At 35.3% G+C, this 20,635-nt stretch overlaps 4 protein-coding genes across 6 annotated transcripts in view; 2 read left to right on the forward strand and 2 right to left on the reverse strand.

Moving 5' to 3' along the window:
- Positions 1-7,360, forward strand: part of LOC110382175 (spastin) — a 31,392-nt gene extending 24,032 nt beyond the window's left edge. For all 3 annotated transcript variants that reach the window (XM_064039635.1, XM_064039636.1, XM_064039637.1), the window contains one exon: positions 408-7,360. The gene's annotated coding sequence lies outside the window, so the exon portion shown is untranslated. The remainder of the gene's footprint in view (positions 1-407) is intronic.
- Positions 7,361-7,372: 12 nt separating this feature from the next.
- Positions 7,373-10,313, reverse strand: LOC110382177 (odorant receptor 46a). The gene is made up of 8 exons (XM_064039638.1): positions 9,976-10,313; positions 9,715-9,852; positions 9,244-9,412; positions 8,925-9,034; positions 8,620-8,719; positions 8,321-8,425; positions 7,717-7,872; positions 7,373-7,426 (listed from the first exon to the last, which is right to left on the reverse strand). The coding sequence occupies exons 1-8, from the start codon at positions 10,311-10,313 to the stop codon at positions 7,373-7,375; spliced, it is 1,170 nt and encodes a 389-aa protein (XP_063895708.1).
- Positions 10,314-13,658: 3,345 nt separating this feature from the next.
- On the reverse strand, positions 13,659-16,458 carry LOC110382179 (odorant receptor Or1). The gene is made up of 8 exons (XM_064039639.1): positions 16,100-16,458; positions 15,790-15,924; positions 15,254-15,438; positions 14,902-14,986; positions 14,685-14,784; positions 14,418-14,522; positions 14,078-14,233; positions 13,659-13,777 (listed from the first exon to the last, which is right to left on the reverse strand). Exons 1-8 carry the CDS (start codon positions 16,432-16,434, stop codon positions 13,727-13,729), a joined length of 1,152 nt encoding a protein of 383 aa, XP_063895709.1. The 5' UTR covers positions 16,435-16,458; the 3' UTR covers positions 13,659-13,726.
- An 853-nt stretch (positions 16,459-17,311) lies between these two features.
- On the forward strand, positions 17,312-20,633 carry LOC110382169 (conserved oligomeric Golgi complex subunit 2). Its single transcript, XM_021342672.3, has 6 exons — positions 17,312-17,526; positions 17,615-17,842; positions 18,061-18,904; positions 19,094-19,299; positions 19,679-20,124; positions 20,346-20,633. The coding sequence occupies exons 1-6, from the start codon at positions 17,449-17,451 to the stop codon at positions 20,617-20,619; spliced, it is 2,076 nt and encodes a 691-aa protein (XP_021198347.3). The 5' UTR covers positions 17,312-17,448; the 3' UTR covers positions 20,620-20,633.
- Positions 20,634-20,635: the final 2 nt, after the last annotated feature.

Consider the following 20,635-nt stretch of genomic DNA (forward strand, 5'->3'; position numbering starts at 1 on the left):
AGTGAGACGATAAAAAGACTCGGCCAAAAATGACTGAGGTGACAAAAATATCTCTGGGAACCTGGACAAGAGAGTCTGAAATCGCCAATCTTCATTGAGCATGCGTAGTGATTAACGCTGATTAACTTGATGATAAAATTCATGACGATGATTAATAGAGGAAAAAAAACTCCTTTTAAGATACCGTTATTTTTTGCAGTATTATATTTTCTGAATTCCTTTCCTCAGGCTCATTGTCTGTTACTCATGAGACGGTCGAATAACTTGAGGAAATGGCAGAAGATGTCATCCGTAAAATAGTGTTTGTTTAAGAAAGAAAAGATAATCTAAAGTAAGGTCACTTATAAAAGTAGGATGTCACATGACCTTCGCTCTTTAAAAGTTAAATAAAACCTTATTTTTTACAGGTATCGGTAATTTACTCAGAATAATGGTGAGTCATTAAATTAAGGGAATAGATAATAGAATGTACGATGTTGATTTACAAATTGATAATATTTATCACGCAAATATTCATCGCTCAAATTTTATATAATCCTACTTTACTGTCTCGACCACACTTTAACAGATTAAAAATAGAAGTAGCCATATTCCTTTTGGATCTCCTTCAATGAACACATTCCCAGAAGTGTGGTCGGGGCATAATACCTGTTTCTTTACAATTGACATGATTATAAAGTTCATTTTAATATTGAATCGCATCTAGTCAATTTTGACTGTTTTGCGTAATCCACAGTCCATTAAAGTAGAGATGCCCAGTCGATTAGTTTTATCGATGTTTGCCGTAATCGATTTACGTGTAATGTGAAACTTGCCATGCAGTATGTCAGTGTTGAAGCTTTTGATATTGAGTAGTGTTAAATATAAATAATTGTTTTTAATTTGTCCCACAATTTTATTCAAGGATTACAACCCTTCAGTGTGTTATGGGACAAAAATTAAAAATTATGATTTAAAATCCAAATGTCCAAACTCCATAGTCCTTAACGGGTGACGCCAAATGATATAACCCGGATCGTTATAGAAGTAGCTTTCAATGTATCTAGATGTAAAGAGATCGCTTTGCTCCAAACGCTTCTGTATCGAGGCGGGTTATACCAGCCCTCTTAATGCCCGTCCAGTCAAAAGGAATGTTGGAAAGTGGTCTCTATGTGAAGGACAGAAGGTTTAGTTTTCATTATCATGCATCCTTTTGGCTTGTTCGGCTTAGTTCCGCTTTGAACCCGAAGGACCAAATATAAAATTGTGGATAATCTTGCCCACGAATTATGATGGATATTTCTTATCGAAAAATTGTTTCGCAAAACAGTACGTTTTAAAAGTTGTACCGCATTTCATATGTACTCCATTTTATAAGAATTTAATTATGTACAGTTGACCGCATGACATTGGTGACAAAAGTTATTTAAACAAAACTATGCTGTATTTTACGTGAATGTGTTTATCTTCACGCGGTTGACTGTACTTCTATAGTTCAAAATACATTATTACATAATATACCACAATATCATGATGAATTTTTGTTACCATTTTTATAGAATAAAATACATATATAATCACATTTATTATCAGCTGAACAAAATGAAATCGTTGTACAAATTGCGTTTACCTTATAGTATTACCTCATAATTTTGTATATTTGAATTATTATTGCAATTAATTGTATTGTAGCTTAATGAAATTTTTATATTTTAATTGTGTTTTTATTAAGAAAAATTATCGACAACCTTTATGTAGGTGTAGTGTGTAAGAATAAAGTTACGTTAATATTATTGCAATATGTATATGATATACATGTCACCAAAACCCGTATTTTAGTAAGTAGCGAAACGCATTTTTATATACAGTACTTATTACTTTTACTGCATAATATCTAGTTTTATTATACTGTAATCTCACTTGTGGTGAAAAATAGAGATCATGTTAATAATATACAGATTCTTAATTGTATGATCACCTCAAATACAATACGTAGATCAAATATCGATGATTGAAATATATTGAAACAAATATTGTAAGGTTAAATGATTTGTTCATAGGGTTGTCGATAAGTCAAAGTAGGTTAGTACAAAACACTGCCCAGTGTTCTTAGATAATCCTAAGTTTTGAAATTAATCAACTGTTTATTATTCAGGCTAGCATAGTTTTGCGGTATTTTATTGAATTTTACCGTAAATCTCTAGCAACCAAAATACAAATTTCATTTTAAAATTGTTATCATATGTACTTAATTAATCTAATTCTGTTGATTTTATTATTTTTTATTTTATCAAGAAAATTATCTTGCCGCAATCGCGAAATTGAAATTATGCTTTTCTATATTATATATAATATGCTGCAAATCTTATGAATGATTATAATTTTTATCGATAATCGAAAACGGGTAGCACATCACTTCCTTAGCAGAATGAATTAGAATCGTTTGCTCAAAATGTTGTAACGGTAACGATGATTTGAGCATATTGAAATGATAATATATTTTCGTAATAGTTTGTTACAAATTGTCTATCTCTTGGATTGAAAGTTGTTTAATGGAAATTATCAATTACAGGACCACGCCGTTGTATGTAATTGTAGAGTTGACATAGTGCCATGTAGTGAACGAACCGTGTCGAACTATCGAGACATAGAGCATATATGTGCATTTTAATGTGAAGTAAATACACCGTTCTATGTATTATGTCAATAATGTCTTGTCCTAGAATAATAAATAATTAAATAAACTTTTATATCGACACTTGTCTCGGTGGTTCTGCTTTGCCAGAAAAATAAATGTCGAGTTTGTCTTACACTACAATACGCTTAAAACTAAACCAAAATATCACGTATCTTCCAAAAGACTAAATCACGATATGTGCTGTTATTTTTCTGGCTGAGTGTTACTCAAACGAGGGAGTTACGGTTGAACTCTAACGTTGAAGATATAAGGTTTATATTCGCTTGTTTATCGACTGTTTCGTATTGAGAAGAGCAAAAATTTATTGGGTATGTATAAGAATCTCAATGGTTTTATTTTAATTTTATGCTAAGATTAATAAAGTATGATCTCCATGCTCTTTTTGCATCTACTTCCATAAATAATAGAGATGCAGTAAGATTTCATACCGTAACTCCTTCTTAGGCCCGATACACAACTTCTTATAGACATTACTTCTTTTAAACTGCTAGATAGACATATTTCAACCCAGATTAATTTATTGAGCAATTCGCTAGCTTTACTTTATACTGTAAAAAGTGGTTTATTAAAAGTTGTGTATCGAGTGTTAGTTCATCTCCGCTCCATATCGTGTTAGCCAAACGTTAAATAGATTTTGTAACGATAGTAAACAGATTTCCTAAAAAGACAGCGATATAGTGGTTAGTGCAGTTATCGTAGCGTCTATTTTAAAGTTAATATGTAGTTTTAGATAATGTAATGTAGGTCCGCCCTATGTGTTTATGCTGATGTTTCTGTTTTGGCGTGACTTTGGATGCCTCGAAAGGGCATTTTAGAAATGGTGGATAGGTGTACTATTTCCAGAAAAATGACAGTTTTTATTTGCGACCAAAATGGTTTATATTGTATGAGAATTAAGAGGTAAAAGCCAACAGTAAAATGTGTTTGTGTAATATGTTGCTACACTTTGCGCTTTTGTGTATGTCGGCCCCAAAACTTGGGAAGTGCAATATTCGATCATTTCGAACGTGTTTAGCGCAAACGTTTTACTATATTTAATCCGTGGAGCATACCTAATCCTGTAGTAATTTAGCTTTTATAAATAAAGTACGAGACTAAAGGAACCATATCAGGAAGGTAGAAAGCGGTCTTTTTGACCGAAAACATATCCGGGCAGTAGTCAAAAGGACATTTATTTTGAGGTCAAATTCAAAGTCACGCCAAAACCTACAGCCATGTAGATACGCCCCTTAATATAGTGTTACCTCTCCTAGTACTAAACTAGACGGCAGTGGTTAATTTTTGCTTCTTACACTTGCTGTCCACTGAAATGGGTTAGCATAAGAATTGCAGGGAGAATTACTATCGAATAAACCGTCAGTTGCAGAAAGATCCATTAAAATTTGAGCTTCAAATCTATTGCTAACACTTTTTATCTTGTCAAAAGGGTCAGCAATCGATTTAAAGAATTTTTAACTTAAATGGATTTTTCTGCAACTGATGGAAACTCTCATGAAATGTCGTTTGTTTTTTATAATGTCCCGACATTATAAAAAAAAAAAAAAAACTTTTGGAAAAACATGTATTTATTTCATGAACATTTCAGTGGACAGAAGACAGTTTAGATAGAATAATTCCTTGAATCTTGAAACCCGTCATACACTACTGGTAAACAAAATATATGAACAGAAGGCGCGTTAAAATACATGTATAGTAAGAGTAATATTTTATATGAAATGGATATGAACATGTGTGTGTATTTAATATTACTGGAAGGTATATTTAAGGAGTTTGTAACAAGGTAGGTCGCACAATATGTTTTTTCTCGTCGTTGGCAGAATGAAATGCTTTAGCCACAATCTCTATGGCTTTTTAATGGTCTGATTGAATTCGAATATAGAATGTTTGTTGCTTTTTAAATGAAATGGTACTATTGAGTGTTTTTTTTTTTTTTGTTAAGTGTGGATCTCGTCTATGTAATGTCATTTTTTAAATTTAAACTATGGAGACGTGAATAATATGTGTAGGTACGTTTTTATGCACTGTAGTGTATGTCGAGGTTTATCCCTGAACTTTTTTTATTAATAAAAGAAAACTTTTTAAGGCAAGTGTGCAAGTAAAGTAAAAATAACGTTGTGATTTTTTTAAACAATCGTTTTTAATGTTTCGGTTGTAGTTTTCAGTTTTTTGGAAAAATACGTTTCTTGTTTCTGTATTCGTAAACTGTTTACTAGTTACGTTACGTTTTTCGACAGTATGAAGTTTGCATATTAAAATTTAACTATGTATCTTTTTAGGTCGCCAAAATAAGAACAAATAAATGAATCTAAAGTAAGCCAAAGCATAAATATATGTTTATTTTTTAAACGGCACTTTATGTCAGTATACTAATGAAAATTCTTGAAGATCATTCGAATCCTTTCACTGAATTAATCGATCCAGCTTTAATCTTAGCAGAAAAAAGCTTTAATATTTGCTACGCGATACTAATGAACATCGATATTTTTCAATAATTTATCGATAAAACACTGTATCAACAACTCTACATCTAAACTTTTCTTTACTTTTATTCCTTCTATACTTTATACTCCTAACAAAAATAATAAAAATCTGTATCGATGTAAAAGTATCACGTGCATAATCTGATTTAAACTTAAAGCGAGATAACTTTGTGAATGAAACCCTGAATATAAGGAAAAAGTATTTCGTATACAATCTTGTCGGGATATTTCGAAAGTATATTTTTGCTGGCAGCACGCACATTATGATGTTTACACATTAAAAAAAAAAACAAACTTATGAATCAAACTCCTCTTCATTTTATAAACGGTTAATAATTTTAGGACGCTAGATCGCTAGCTGGTTTTGGTTCGAAATTAAATCTTACCAATGAGAATATTGAGTTCAATCTCATATCTATTGTAACAAAACCTATAAGAAAAAAAATCAAATTATTCGGCAGCTTGAAGCTGAAATATTTAAGTTGAAATTTTGTAGTTTTCATTTCTACTTGATCAGGAATCTATTATATGATATAAGCAATATAAGTACTAATTATTATCTAGAAATAACATACAAGTATTATAAAACAGAGGTTTTGTTACTAGAGATATTGCGTGAACTAAAAATCTTGCAACTCTACAAATCCTTATGAACAAAATGAAATTCTTATCATCGTGCTTTGCATCGCTGTGATATGAATAAAACCCAATGCCTTATTTATTTTATGCGCACTATTCTTAATTACAAACTATTGTTACGTCGACTTGCAAGCGTCTGTCTGTCACCCAGAGTGAAGGAAAAATCGAATGAAGGATAGTCGTTATAAAGTCTATCATTATAAAGTTCTGTCATTATAAAGTTCGGTCATTATGAAGTCTGTCATTATAAACTTCGGTCATTATAAAGTCTGTCACTATAAAGTTGGTCGTGTCGGGTTACCGTTCCATCGGACCATGAGATCACTCTCACCTTCACAGGAACAATGAGTGCACTTGGGTCTGCGCGAAAGCTTGTGCACTATATTCTCTGCGCAGCTGGCTAATGTCCTTATGTGAATCGGCTTTGGACATGTTTTTAATATCATCATATCGATCATTAAAAAAGTTAATATAAATTTAACTATTGAAATGAAACAAATTAAATTCATTTTTCAAATAATTTATTAATACTAGGGTGACAGACAGCCAAGAAACAAATATATATTTCAAACAAAATGAGCTTCGTAACAAATAAGTATCACGCGACTGATTGTTACCTTAAATAAAGATATTTCAAAAATTATTTCTTAAGTCGTTTTGATGTGATTGTTTTATGATAAGGTACAGTCAACTGCAGGTGAGTGGTAATAGTTTTATAGGAAAATCGTACTTATAACTATTGAGTTAAGGTGCATGACAGTTACCACTGATGTGCAGTTTACTGTACCTATTGATTGCAAGAACTCTAAGGTTCGCTTATCGCTAAATGTAAGAGACAATGAAATGTAACTGAATTTATTCAGGTTATTCTACATATTTCTAATTATTGCGGCCTATTTATACAGTAATGATGTTTTAAGGTTGAAATAAATGTTTTTGTTAAAGGAATAATATTTCCTTTGTAACGTATTGAACCCGTTTTATGACAGCTGAGATTTTTTTTCCAGTGCGAGAGAGATGGAGCTATACAATACAAATAGCACCGTCCCTTTTGCGCACTGGATAACTACTGTCACATTACGGTTACAAATTGGGTTGAATCTCTTGTTGAGTTTAAATTAAATAATGGTTTTTGTAAGTCGTGTTGTCGTTTCTATATAAATAGGCCACTATTCTCCTATTTATTGCGAATGGAAATTCTAAAACGTGGTTGTAATTGTTTTACACGTTCGCCTTTACGCTACTTGTTATTTTTAATTTAAGCGCACGAATTTATCAATTTGACTAAAATACTAAAACTTTGTTGGGAGTTGTACACACTTTGGGGCACTCGACATTTTCATACACTCTTGTTTTTTTATCGACTATGAAACAATAAAATTATTCTGAAAGTGTCCCAAAGTGTGTACGAACCTTTAGTTAAGTGTCGTTGAGTGTTACAAGGGAAAAAAATGATGATATTTTTTCATAATTAAGCACACTTTCGCCTAAACTGTCGTGAATGTTACACTAAGCATATGTGATACCTACACGGTTTATAAATAAATAATAATAATTTGTGAAATTTGTATTTTTATTATGTGTTCACCCGGTTTAGGACTGCGAAGTAAGAATAGGAGCACCGTAAAATCTGAAAAACAAAGAAGTTAAACTTAATAAGTAAAAAACGTTTTACAATACATTAAACCAACTTCAACAATAAAACTAAAACTCTCTTAAGTCTGAAAAATACTGTGCTGGAAACCGCTGTTAAAATCGGTTCAGCCAAACGTGAGATAATCGCGCACATACATACCTACAGGCCAAGCCGAGAACCTTCCTTTTTTGAAGTTGGTCAAAAATTAAATCCGTTTAAAATAGATTCAAAATGAAAATTATTTGTGAAGAATGCATGATATGAACTTTTATAAATATACTGACCGCTACAAAAGTAGGCCGAGACAGCGATATGTAGTGGCCCGCTTTGAAAATAATAGGTTTCTTCATTCGCTCCATCGCTATGAACAGAGCGCGTTTGAACTTTGTGTCCTGCTCATACCACGGGCACTGGTACAGCCATTCCCGGAGATTTTCACTCTGGAAGTATATTATGGACCTACGTAAGTAAACTGCTGGAGGATTATGATATAGCTAGATTTTTTTAATATTTCGATTTTTGATTAGAGGTATGGTCAGCAACAAAAGCCTATACACATACACGGTCCACGTTACAACACATTACCACCCTTTAGTGGTCTGTCGAGTAAAAATACCTGAACAATGTAACACGGGAACATGTCTTTATTCGTCTGACAAAGTTCCTGTATTGGAGATTTAAAAACACACATTTTAAACGTGTCTACAGATCAACAAAATAACCCGAACATCAGTTACATATTTTTTTTGCGTTCGTGATCCTTTTTGCTGACTGTCCCGTAACGTGTCTCCAAGTTTTCGATAATTCGCCCTTTAGCCAAAAACTTACCTACCAGTTACAGAAAATTCTACAATAGCTACAAATAAAATAATGTTACTGTAATAATACCCGTATGGTAAGCTCGTGGCCACACCAACAGTAGAGGAACAGTTGGGACAACATGGTCACCATGTAGTTCAGCATCGAGAAGAACTGCACGCTGTTCGGTTCCACCTAGAAATAGACTTTTATATCATACAAAAAATTTAAATTATCAGTAAACGGGTGAGGTTCACAAGGGTTATTATTACAGGCCACATGCGCATAGGTATCTATGCTCCGAAGTTAGTTGTGAGCCGCCATTTAGCCTGGTGAGCAGAACTTATTATTTAGGTGTTTGTATTGCTTCAGTTTCGTGGAATACATACAATAGAGATCCTCAATCCTATGTTGCATATGATAGCAACGGTGCCTGTCAGTTGGAAGAAAATGTTCGCGTGGTATGTGTCCTCACACAGCTGGATGAACCTGCGAAAATATCATGGTTGTTATAGCGGATGTTAACAAATTCTCGACACAAGCTACTGTTACTTCATTCATTCGACTTCTGGACTTCTGGCCTTACACAAATCGAAACTCCTACCTGGCGTATTTCACTATGTCTGCATCTCAACAGTCATAAATTCTACAAAATAGAAGGATACAAAGCACAAACAAAGCGTTTCAAAGATACCTTTCGACTGTCTGATGCTGCTTGATACATTCTACAAGAAATTCATTGTTCGTCTTGATTATATTCCGACGACCTTCCTCTGAGTCGGCAGACTCAAACACGTATTTTATCTGAAAGCGGATATCCAAATTTATCAATCGATACAAGCAGACTACAACAGCTTTGCCAATTTCATTCGGTTCCACTTCTAATTGAGCTTGATGTAATCAACTTTTGTCTGTCAGCACAGATATTTATATTTTCGGAGAGGGAGCGCATTGGATTTCTATCAGGCACTTCCTACAAGAAACAAAACTGGTAGCCTGAATAGTTCTCCCACCTTCTGAATCTTGTCCATGATGATCTCCAGTTGTGCACAGCCGAACATGATCATGGAGACGGCGACGCTGTCCACTGATATAAAGAGGAACGCGCTGATGTAGATGCTCACCATCTGGTACAGGTAGCCTAGCTCGTAGTCTGGTGACTTCAGTGGAGTTACTGGCATCCTGGAGATATTTATGAATGTCAAGTAATAGGTACCTACATACAATAAGATTGGAACTAGTTGCCCATTCCAAAAGTAGTCTTTCGAAGAAGATAACTTAACAGTAACTTAGTAAATTGAATAAACTGAACAGTAGGTAATTGTAAGTTCTGCCGGGGCTGCTGGATTGTTCGAAAGAGTTACCGCAGCCTTGGTTCATAACTTAAAGTACTTAAGAAGGAACATGGTAGGTTTTAGTCAGTAAGAATCATTTGATGATTTCCAATTTGGTAAGTCAAAAAATGATAACAGATGAATGCTTACCAAATTCTAAAAGGAAATGATCGTTTGCTGGCAGCGTCAAACAGCGGTATCATGGCCCACAGAGTGCAGGTGGTCGTGGCACTAGTCAGGAAGAACAAGCAGAGGCGCTTTATCTTGCGAGCTTGTGCTGCTAAAATTCTGACAAAGGGAAATAAGTATTTTACATACGCCATTTGGCATAAAACGAAGTTCCTATTTCTGAAGTTTCAACAGAATCAGTGATTATGTACCATACATTTGGTAAAGATTAAGTTTACTCACTTCTCATGCTCAGCAGATTTAGGCTCAAATATTTCGCAGTCCATAATCTCCAGCAGTTCTAACAAACTCTGTTTGTTGACCATAAAAGCAGTGGACTTGTAACACAGGGAAGCCTGAGTGAAAAGCAAGTAAGAGGCTTCGGACACCGCGTCGATATCTCCCCACACATCCGCTATATAGATGATTTCAAACAGAAGGAAGGAGTATTGTGTCCACATGACGAAAAGCATGTAAAGCTTCCGAAGAATGACGAAGTTGTTTGGGTGAGGCCATACGCCGTGTGCGCTTAGGATCTTTTTAGGCCGGCCTAGGAATAGGCTGGTGTTTTTCACTGACATTTTATGGTACAGAAGAATGAGACGACCAGACAAAGCTACTGTTTAAGATGCAACTACGTGGTCTTCGAAGATATTGTAGGTAGCCCTATTTTCAAAGAACCCTTGAATAATTCAAAACTTGAAGTTTAAACGTTTAGTTCGTAAAGTTTTAATCGTTGTTGATACATTGATGTGTTATAAATTGTAGACATTGTGCTAATTGCTTTAGTTATTCGAGAAACTCCGTATGTATTCTCTACCTACTGGTCTTATTTAATCGGCTAAATGGCTTTCTTCAGATTGCCCTAATTCAGAAACTTCTCTCTAGATTGGCTTTCGGTTCTAACTGATTCCCCAAAAGTAGCACACCTGATATTTACTTATGTATTTTGTTCTATATATACCTTACCTTGGTACCAAATTGATTGGTAATAGATTTTCAAATTCCTATATACAGGGTGTTTGGCGCATGGACCGACACAATTTTTTGGGGGATTCGTGAGGCCATGTACTAGTTTTCACTCATAGACCCAATGTCCTATATGTCACTGTATTCGAGATACGATTTTTTTTGTTTGTTTTTAAAAATTACCGGAACTATCACCTTTAAAACGCTATAACTTTTCAGTCTGTTGTCGAATTTACACCAAATCACTTTCATTGCGTTCTCTGATGTATTATTATTCCAAATAAAACATAAATTCATAGCACTAGATGGAAAAAAAATACTTGTTGAGCTTCCAAAGTCTTAAAAATGAAAAAACGTATGAAAAATGTCAAATTCAAAATTAATTATAAAAAAGTATAAGCTTTTATGAACTTCATTTAATAAAAAAATGCCTACTTAATACCCTTTCCAACGATATGCCACATGGGTGTGAAATCATTAATAATGTCGTCACAAACCTAAAGGTACACATTAACCAGTGCCAGGGTAATGAAAACACAAAATGTTTTAAAATGTTTTAATTAAATTTAAGTTATAAATTATGTTCAAAATGACTGCCTCTGTTGCGAATGCATGCACGGCATCTTTTCTAATTTCTACAGTCGTCGTCCTCAGTCGCATTTCTGCTTTCATAATTTCAAAGGCGCAATTTATTCTTTCGATTAAAATTTCTCTTGTGGGTACTTCAGTCGCATACACAATTTCTTTTGCCCCAGACATAAAAATCCAAGGGCGTCAGGTCTGGTGAACGTGCAGGCCAAGGAATTGGGCCGCCTCTTCCGATCCATGAATTTGGAAAACAGTTGTCCAAATGTTCTCGCACGTCTCGCTGGTAATGTGCTGGACAGCCATCATTTTGGAAAATAATTGGTTCTCCATCTAATACTGGTAATACCAATTCAGGTAAATCTTCGAGTAAAAAATTCAAATAATTTTCTCCGGTCAGGCGCTCTGGTAAGAAATGTGGACCGATCAGGTGTCTTCCAATAACCCCGCCCAAACGTTTACACTAAACTTAGTTTGAAAGGAACTTTGTCTTTTCTTGCGGGATTTTGTCTTTTGCGCCCAATGGTGAAGGTTGTGGAGATTCACAATTCCCTCGTGATTAAAATTGATTCATCAGTCCACAAAATTCTTTTTAAAAATTTGTATCATCTACGTCCGTATGCATCATAAATCGGCAAAATCGAGCCGTCTCCTGTGATCATCATCTATGAGACCTAGAACAATCCATTAAAGACTGGTAAAAATTCACTTTTTGAATGGCAAAAACTAACATAAATTTAAAAGATAAAATTAGAAAAAATAAAAGTTACTAGGTATTTATTTGAAAAACGAACCAGTAAAGCTACAAGGATATTTGTAAACGTTTAAAATAAGTGTATGGTTAAAACCATTTTAAAATACAAGTTTTGGGTGCAAAATTTCAGCACAATAAGGTCGAAGATAACTGGTTCAAAATTTAGTTTTACGATTTCGCCTGATAAAATAAATAAAGTACTTAACGTACCTTGAACAGAAGTGTAGTGATACGCATGCTTTCCATTTTCCCGAAGAACTGACCAAACTTTCCAAACCGACAAGTGAAGTCTTTCAGCTACAACTCGAATACTTGTCGTTGGATCCTCATCAAAAGCTTGCAAAATGCTTTCATCAATTACAACATTATGTTGCCTCACATTAACGCGAGGCTCTTGGAAATTTATGTTTCCAGTCTCCCTCAGACGTCGATAGGTTGTAGCAAACGTCTCGTGGTGTGGTATACGCCGGTTAGGATAACGCTGCTGGTAAATTCTACGCGCTTCACGAGCGTTACAATTAGCGCTGCCATATGCCAACAACATGTCAGCATACTCTTCGTTGCTGAAGTTAGGCATTGTAACAAGCACGGTGAATACACCAACAGTTTAACAGAAAAGTTCAACAAACAAAACTTAACAAAAACAAACTTTAACAAAAAACAACGAAATAGGAAAACGTGAAATACACGGACACTTCCGATAGCAGAGATAGTCAAATCTCGACTAAACAAGGATCACATAACAAACTCCAACCCAATGATAGACAAAGACAAGAGATATTTTTCATGCGTAAGAAAGAGACAGGCAGTTTACCTGCCAATTACCTGCTTACCATTGTTCTATCAAACGGGTTCGTTGTTAGAGACGTTAGAGTGCGTGTTCGTTCCTGCTCTGATTTTGACGACATTATTAATGATTTCACACCCATGTGGCATATCGTTGGAAAGGGTATTAAGTAGGCAATTTTTTTTTATTAAACGAAGTTCATAAAAGCTTTTACTTTTTTATAATTAATTTTGAATTTGACATTTTTCATACGTTTTTCATTTTAAGAGTTTGGAAGCTCAACAAGTATTTTTTCCATCTAGTGCTATGAATTTATGTTTTATTTGGAATAATAATACATCAGAGAACGCAATGAAAGTGATTTGGTGTAAATTCGACAACAGACTGAAAAGTTATAGCGTTTTAAAGGTGATAGTTCCGGTAATTTTTAAAAACAAACAAAAAAAATCGTATCTCGAATACAGTGACATATAGGACATTGGGTCTATGAGTGAAAACTAGTACATGGCCTCACGAATCCCCCAAAAATTTTTGTCGGTCCATGCGCCAAACACCCTGTATAAACCAATACCCAATTGTAATAAGTAGCAATTATGTTAGGATCTTTATTCTCGTATTATGAACTTGGTAGTAAGAAACTTCATTAGCCGGCAAACCTACTTCTGAACTTTCCTGAAAGGCGAAAAGTAATTAAAATAATTCAAACATGCGGCAGATGTTTGCTGCGATTTGTTTCCCACGACCCACTATTTTGACATTACCGTGATGGGAAACAATAAAAACAAATTGTTTAATTATTGCAGATTTTTTATTTACTACATAAGTCTTAGTGCTGATTTGCTAGCTGGTCTACTATTCCTATGGTGTGCGTCTCTGAAGCTGCGATTCATATTGTGCTTTTATGTGGTCTGATTCAACACTGCGAAGTAGGAGTAAGACATTCGGAGTATCTGTAACATAATAAAATATAAGTAAAACATAATAATTTCATCATTGTATTGTCATAAATGTACATTATGCAAATGTCGGTCTTGCGCCTGATCTCATTCCGGATGTGTGGGATTGTCGTCCCATCAGGTTATCAGAGTGAGGGAATAGTGATTGCACCTGTGTCAGCGCGAGCGCCAAATGCACGAGCACTATAATATGTCCGCAATTGGTGGCTAATCTCCTTATATGAGAACAGCCACCGTGGCCGATAATGAGACTAGCAGGACATCATCAATATATAAAGTTGGACAAGTTCTTACAGCAACAAAAGTCTGCCTAGACAGGATGATGTAGTGTCCAGCTCGCAGCACGAGCGGCCGACTGATACGCATCATGGCGAAGCAGAGCTCTCGCTTGAACTTCACGTCCTGCTCGTACCAGATGCACTTGTACAGCACTGTGTGTAGGTCCTCACTCTGAAGGAAGGATAATGTCAGAAAATCAGTTATCATCATCATTCAGCATTTTAAATAGCATTCGACTGCTAAAGATAAATAAATCTACTCTGACAAAAGTTTTCTATCCAGTTTTCCAGACCCTTTGGTCTTCTACATCTAAAAACTAAACTTCTACTTCTACACCTGAAAACTAGCTGCTTACTGTCGCAGTCAACTCATGTCCACACCAGCAGCATACGAAGAGTTGGCTGATCATCACCGACACGTACGTGAGGATCGAGAAGAACTGCATGCTGCGCCAATCCACCTAGTTGGGAATAATAAATTTCTTATGTAGGTTTAGCATTATCTGTTATTTTTTGTACCATGGTCATGCTACATTAACGAATAAACTAGGTAGATAGGAAGGTTCAGTTTGCGTTCATCCTAGATAAATTAAACAAAAAATCCTGGTTATTAATATACTTACAACTAAAATCCTTAGCGCAGACATACAAATTATTCCAACACTGCCAACAAGTTGAAACAGTAGATATGGATGATAAGCATTTTCAACCAGCTCCGTGAATCTAAAAGTTTTCAATTTTAATTTAAAAGTACCTTAAAAATACAATAAGTAAAAAAACGAAGATTGAGAATAAGACATACGGTTTGTTTTTATAAGGGAAGAAATGGATTTTACTTACGTAACGATAGCTTGGTGATGCTTAATACAATCGACAAGCTTGTTGTAATTTTGTGCTAAAGCTTCTTTAGTTCCTTGCTTTCTGTCTACTGTTGTGATCTGCAAAATAATCTAGGCTGTTATCTGGCCCTTAACCTAAGTTCTAGCCGATGAAGGAAAGGATACACCAAAGTAGCCGTCGGTTTGCGACTACATCAAGATCTAGCCGCTATGATATAGGCTGATCACAGTTCTAACCAAAGAGGATACACCTAAGTTGCCACCTAAGCCGAAAGCTGCTTGAACATTTTAGCCAACCAAAACTAGGTGTAGATGCAGTTCAGGTATTAGCCTTAACATATACAAATATCTACTGAACAAAGGACCCACACTCATAATCTTCTCCTTAATGATATCTATCTGAGCGCAGCCGAAGATGACGGAGGAGAACACGACGCTATCCACGCCGAAGTACATGTACGCGCTGATGCAGATCGTGCCCAGCTGGAAGGCGTAGCCGATATAGTACTGCACTGCCTTCTCGGGACTTACTGGCATCCTAGAAATACAAATTCCCGGAAATATTGGCTTTTGAAACTTCTGTAACTGTAACTACCTACGTATGTAATACCTAGAGAATGCTTTCGTTTGAACACGATGTAGTAGGTAAGCTAGTAATCGCCTCAAATGTGAACAGCCTCGGTTGCAGTTATTCCAAAAGAACCGGCTCGTTCTATATAGGTCTGTATTTACAAGGAATTTTCACAATTTGTCAAATTTTGGTTTTCAAGTTTCGGCATGTACCTACCTATCATCTGCCTTCTCTGAGAAATTCCATACACCATCTAGCTTCTTAAAGGAAAGCTGACATCACTCGTTTATTCTCGTGTAGAAAATCAAGAGTACTCACCACATATCAAACGGGAATTTCCTGTCAGCATCATCGAACAATGGCTTCATAGCCCACAAGCCGCAGGTTATCTGAGAGCTCACCATGAAAGCGAGCAGCAGTCGCTTTATACGCGCAGCCTGCAATTTCAATATACTGTGCAGAAATTAATAGGTATGCCCTTCTAGAAGACGCCATGGTAATATCTGCCGAAGCACACAAATTATGTGAAGAGAACCCTAATAAACTTCTGTTAAATAAATTGAGGAAAAAGTTTCTTGACCCATTAAAATAATTTGTGTTCTCCGACTTAAGATATCGGAAGACCTACTTCTCATGAACTTCATTATCTGGTTTGAAAATCTCTGCATCCATAAACTGTAAAAGCTCCTTTAGCATGTCAATGTTGATTTGAAAAATAGTCACTTTTAAGCAAAGGCATGCCTGAGTGAAGAGCAAGTAAGAAGCTTGGGAAACTGCATCCAAGTCCCCCCAAACTTGGACTATGTAAATCATTTGGAAAATCAGGAATAAATACTGTAAAGTCATCATAAAAGCCCTGTATGCTCTGTCGAGAATTGACCCATTCTCTGCCGGGATCCAAACACCTAAGTGCTTCATCACAAACTTGGCCCTATTTAAAAACAAATCTTCCGATGAAATCATGGTGATAGAATCGACAGTTGAAATGTATAAATATTAAACCTCTTTTGAAACATAATCTTTTGTGTATGTCCACTTAATAAAATGACGCAATTATGGCAAATAACGAGGTAATTGCAGCTGAATTGGTGTTGTGTCAATATGGTAGGTGGACGATAATTGGCAGGTATTGCACGTTACTTTATACAGGGTGAGAGAAATTAGGATATTTTTTAAAGTGCAAAAAACAATGATAAGAATTGCCTAAATGGAAGTACAATGGGCTAAATATTGTTTTGCTAGTGTCTATCTATTACTGACTAACTCTTTATATATTATAATCACTTATTCTACCATACATCACTTATTCTTACATACAACAAAGTACTGTAGGTAAGTATTATAACCTGTTTATAATTAACTCTCATAACAAGTTAGCGATTGGCGCAAAAATATGCATTTTTTTTTTAATTGGGTAAGTATTAGAATCCACCCTTTATAAATGCCGTTACTTGGCACAGTTTACATTTTCCAGTTAGGTTTCATTTGTCTAGCTATTGGTTAATTGTATAATGAGATTAAAATGATAGAGTACTACCATCAGTTAATGAAACCTTTTGTTTTATACAACTCGTAATAAGCCAATTAAATAAAACGGTACGAAATCTAAGGAAATCGAAAACTAAGGATTTGTCCTAACTTGAGGAGTTTTCTTAATCAAACTACTAGTTATGTAACGTGCAACCTGCAATGTTTGGTATTCCAGCAGGATTTGTTAGTTCGATAGATCCGCTACTATCATGCTACTATTTATTTATAAATCAACAAAGGAGGTTCCAGCCTTTTCTTCAAAGGAAAAAGTTTCATGCGTTTCCGAACCATAAACTTGACGTGTGATGTGTCAGGCTTACGTCAGTGAATCCAAATGTCAAAATGATCGCCGTAGGGACAAGCGATCTAAATAGATAATTTAAACACTTTTCAACAATTCCTCTCAATAATGGTGCCTTCATAATACAATGATAGTGACACGTTAGCATGGAAAATAATATAATGGAGTTTACATTGCCGCCAGCCCCTCGGGGGCTGTGCTTCGACAGAAATGATTTTGTCAAGGTATTCTCGCCGATAATCATGTAATTTGTCGTGTTAATCAGTTAATTAAGCTTGATATATATTCATAACTTGTTATTAACTATTCCAGACGAACTTTTCCGTCGATAACTTTTTAGCGGAGCATCAAAATGTGGCTTCTTTGGAGACTATGCGTGATGACCTGGGAGTGTACTTAAAGGTCCTCAGACTGGCCATGATAGAGCTCATAAACAAGGATTACGCGAATTTCGTTAATTTGTGCGCCACTCTCATCGGGTTTGACAAAGCAATAGTAAAAATACAGGTGCCATTAGGACAGTTGAATGATGAAGTGGTTGTAAGTAGTATAAATTACTATAACTAAGTAAATAATATAATAATTAAACTTTATTATTTTTATGAGATTTTAAAACATAAAATCAGATTCCTAGCATTGATACAGTGTAGGCAATACATGGATTCCCTATAATTACCAATTAAGCCTTATCTTAATTGGCTTTGATTGTTAAAATTGTTAATTTACAACTGATGACTAAGTGTTTATTTATGTTGTAGAGTGTAAAACAATGTCTGGAAGATGCAATGAAAGAGTTATCAATGTGGATGAGCCAAAGGCATGGCCTACAGAAGAAAAAGCAGCTTCTCAAACATTATAGCCAAACAATAAACTGTCTAAAAACACTAGACAACATCCTACAAAATATATCTTCTAAAAAGAAACAAGAGCAGGTAGCCCTCGCCGACAGAGCAGCAATGCAATACAACCAACTGAAGTTCTCCATCGCAAAGTGTGACAGTATAACGAAATCTGAGCACAAATTTAAATATAAAGAACTAGGAGATAAACTAATACAAACACTGAATGAATTACTATTCAAGTTTTATAATAATAATGATGAAGAGAACCTCCTAAAAACTCTAATCACACTCGCATCTTTAGACCGTGTTAGAGAGTCCGAAATGCTAATAAGAAAGCAAGCAGTGGCTCCACTTTTACAAGACATTATTAACGAGCCGAATTTGCAGAAGAGCAAAGATGGATTACAAGGGATCTACGAGAGAATCCTGTCTCTATTGGACACTAAACTGAAGTTACTGCTAACAGTAACGCAACATTCCAAACTATCCTTCCTTGTAAAGAAATATAGGTTTTTAGTGAACTGCTTTTGGTGTGAAGTCGAAAGCAGGCTGGAGGTGAATCTTGCGTCAATTTTTGCTCCTGGCAACCCTCAAATATTTTATAGGAGGTACAGTGAGAGCATACACTTTCTAAGAAAACTTGAAGAATATTGTTCTGCGGATGATATCAAGTTGATGAGGGATTCTGCAGAGTATAAGAGCTTCCAAAGAAGATGGAACTTGCCAGTTTATTTTCAGATTCGGTTTCAGGAAATTGCAGGTAATCTTTTACTTTTTATATAATATTTAATTAAGCTTATGATTAGAAGCTATAAGAGTATCAATTTATTCATGGTACGTCAGCCTTAAATTGACCTCATATTCTTCTCAGTTATTATAAGAACATTCACTCTAAACATGTAAAAATTTCAAATATGTGTGTGTTTATAAAATGTACAAACAATCACAGGAAGTTACGAGGCGGTGCTACAAAAGAGCCCCACAGTGGAACATAACAACGATTTTGTGTTGAGAGAAACACACAAATGTTGGAATGCGGTCCATGAGTGCTGGACTGAAGGTGTCTACATCGAGGCGTTGGCACACAAGTTCTGGAAACTAACACTGCAAATGTTATCGCGGTATGCAACGTGGGCTAATGCGTATTGTACACAGGTAATAAACATTATATATGCCAGTTGTAGGCCATTTGACGCTCGTATCGAGTGCTGATAATACTGTATGCACTGATAAGTATTATGAAACGTACCTGATTTTATCATTAAGCTAATGGCCACTTAAAGCCCCAAGCTCACCATTTAATCTCAAGGCCTATTTATGAGTAATCAAATGCTAATTTATTCGAAGTAACAAAGACATGTTTGTACTTGACATAAATAAAAATATACTGTTGATTACGTCACTTTACGTTATTTCTATAAAGTAACAATAGAGATCTATGGCTTGGTAGAACTGCATATTACAATGTTATACTTGACCGATAAACATTTCTTGTGAATGTTTTATTGACATGTACTTTTATGAATTTTTTCAGAGAATACCATCACAAAAGTTTGAACCAACAAATGTAAATAAAAACCTAATTGACAACAGTATTAACATCTATGTGGACGTACAAACTTTGCTGAGAAAGTTGCCTCAATTGTTAGAGCTTGTTCAGACGAAAATACCTATTGACAACAAAGATCTGCTGGGACAAAGCTTGAGGTCTTCAGAGACGGTATTAGAAGGTACAAAGGAGAAGGTAAAGGAATGTATAGTCAATGAACTATACGACAATTTCAACGTCCACTTGAAGCAAGTTAGCGACATACCGCGGTTGTACAGGAAGACCAATCGAAGCGTGCCCACCAAGCCCTGCACGTACATAGATGTAGTGTCCAACGCCTTAAATGAATTCAACCAAGAAGCTTCTAAGAAATTGGATAATGTGTTCACTATGGAACTATTTGAATCGCTATTCAATGTTATGACTGTTTCGTAAGTATTTCATTTGCAAATTTTTACGAATGCAAAATTTTACGTAAAACCAAATCTCGTCACGCGATTCGCGTAATGAACCAAAATACGGAAACCTAAGTTATCCATGTAGGATAATTTTGTATTTAAATACTGAAAGTATACCTAATGTTAATAAAACTTTGCGCCTTATCTGCTGCATACGATAAGGGACCTACTATAATTAGCAACATATATTCCAGATACTACAAATATGTAGAGGATGTTCTGACCTCGGTGCAAAAGACCGAAGAGTCATTGAGAAGACTGAAGCAAATACGAGAGATGAGTTCCCCTCAGAGCAGCGACAGCGCGGGCATGACGGACGGCGACAAGATCCGCCTGCAGCTCAACGTGGACGTGGTCTCGTACGGCGCCCTCGCGCGCTCGCTCCGCCTCAATGTAAATAGTGTTCACAAGTTCTCACAACTATCCACTATGGTAACTGAAGCTGTAAAAAATATAGATATTAAATGATATGCCCAGTTGTATA

This window comes from Helicoverpa armigera, chromosome 20 (genome assembly GCF_030705265.1).
Source record: "Helicoverpa armigera isolate CAAS_96S chromosome 20, ASM3070526v1, whole genome shotgun sequence".
Taxonomy (NCBI): Eukaryota; Metazoa; Arthropoda; class Insecta; order Lepidoptera; family Noctuidae; genus Helicoverpa; species Helicoverpa armigera.

Excerpts from the sequence above, each read along its gene's own strand:
- LOC110382177 (XM_064039638.1), bottom strand. The coding sequence starts at position 10,313 with ATGTCAGTGAAAAACACCAGCCTATTCCTAGGCCGGCCTAAAAAGATC. Across the intron at positions 9,853-9,975 it reads AAATCTGCTGAGCATGAGAA|AATTTTAGCAGCACAAGCTC; the intron begins GTGAGTAAACTT and ends TCCCTTTGTCAG. Across the intron at positions 7,873-8,320 it reads GCCACGAGCTTACCATACGG|AGTGAAAATCTCCGGGAATG; the intron begins GTATTATTACAG and ends ATATACTTCCAG.
- LOC110382179 (XM_064039639.1), bottom strand. The coding sequence starts at position 16,434 with ATGATTTCATCGGAAGATTTGTTTTTAAATAGGGCCAAGTTTGTGATG. Across the intron at positions 15,439-15,789 it reads AAATTCCCGTTTGATATGTG|GATGCCAGTAAGTCCCGAGA; the intron begins GTGAGTACTCTT and ends TTGTATTTCTAG. Across the intron at positions 13,778-14,077 it reads CTAGGCAGACTTTTGTTGCT|ATACTCCGAATGTCTTACTC; the intron begins GTAAGAACTTGT and ends ATTATGTTACAG.
- LOC110382169 (XM_021342672.3), top strand. The coding sequence starts at position 17,449 with ATGGAAAATAATATAATGGAGTTTACATTGCCGCCAGCCCCTCGGGGG. Across the intron at positions 19,300-19,678 it reads CTAATGCGTATTGTACACAG|AGAATACCATCACAAAAGTT; the intron begins GTAATAAACATT and ends GAATTTTTTCAG. Across the intron at positions 20,125-20,345 it reads TTCAATGTTATGACTGTTTC|ATACTACAAATATGTAGAGG; the intron begins GTAAGTATTTCA and ends CATATATTCCAG.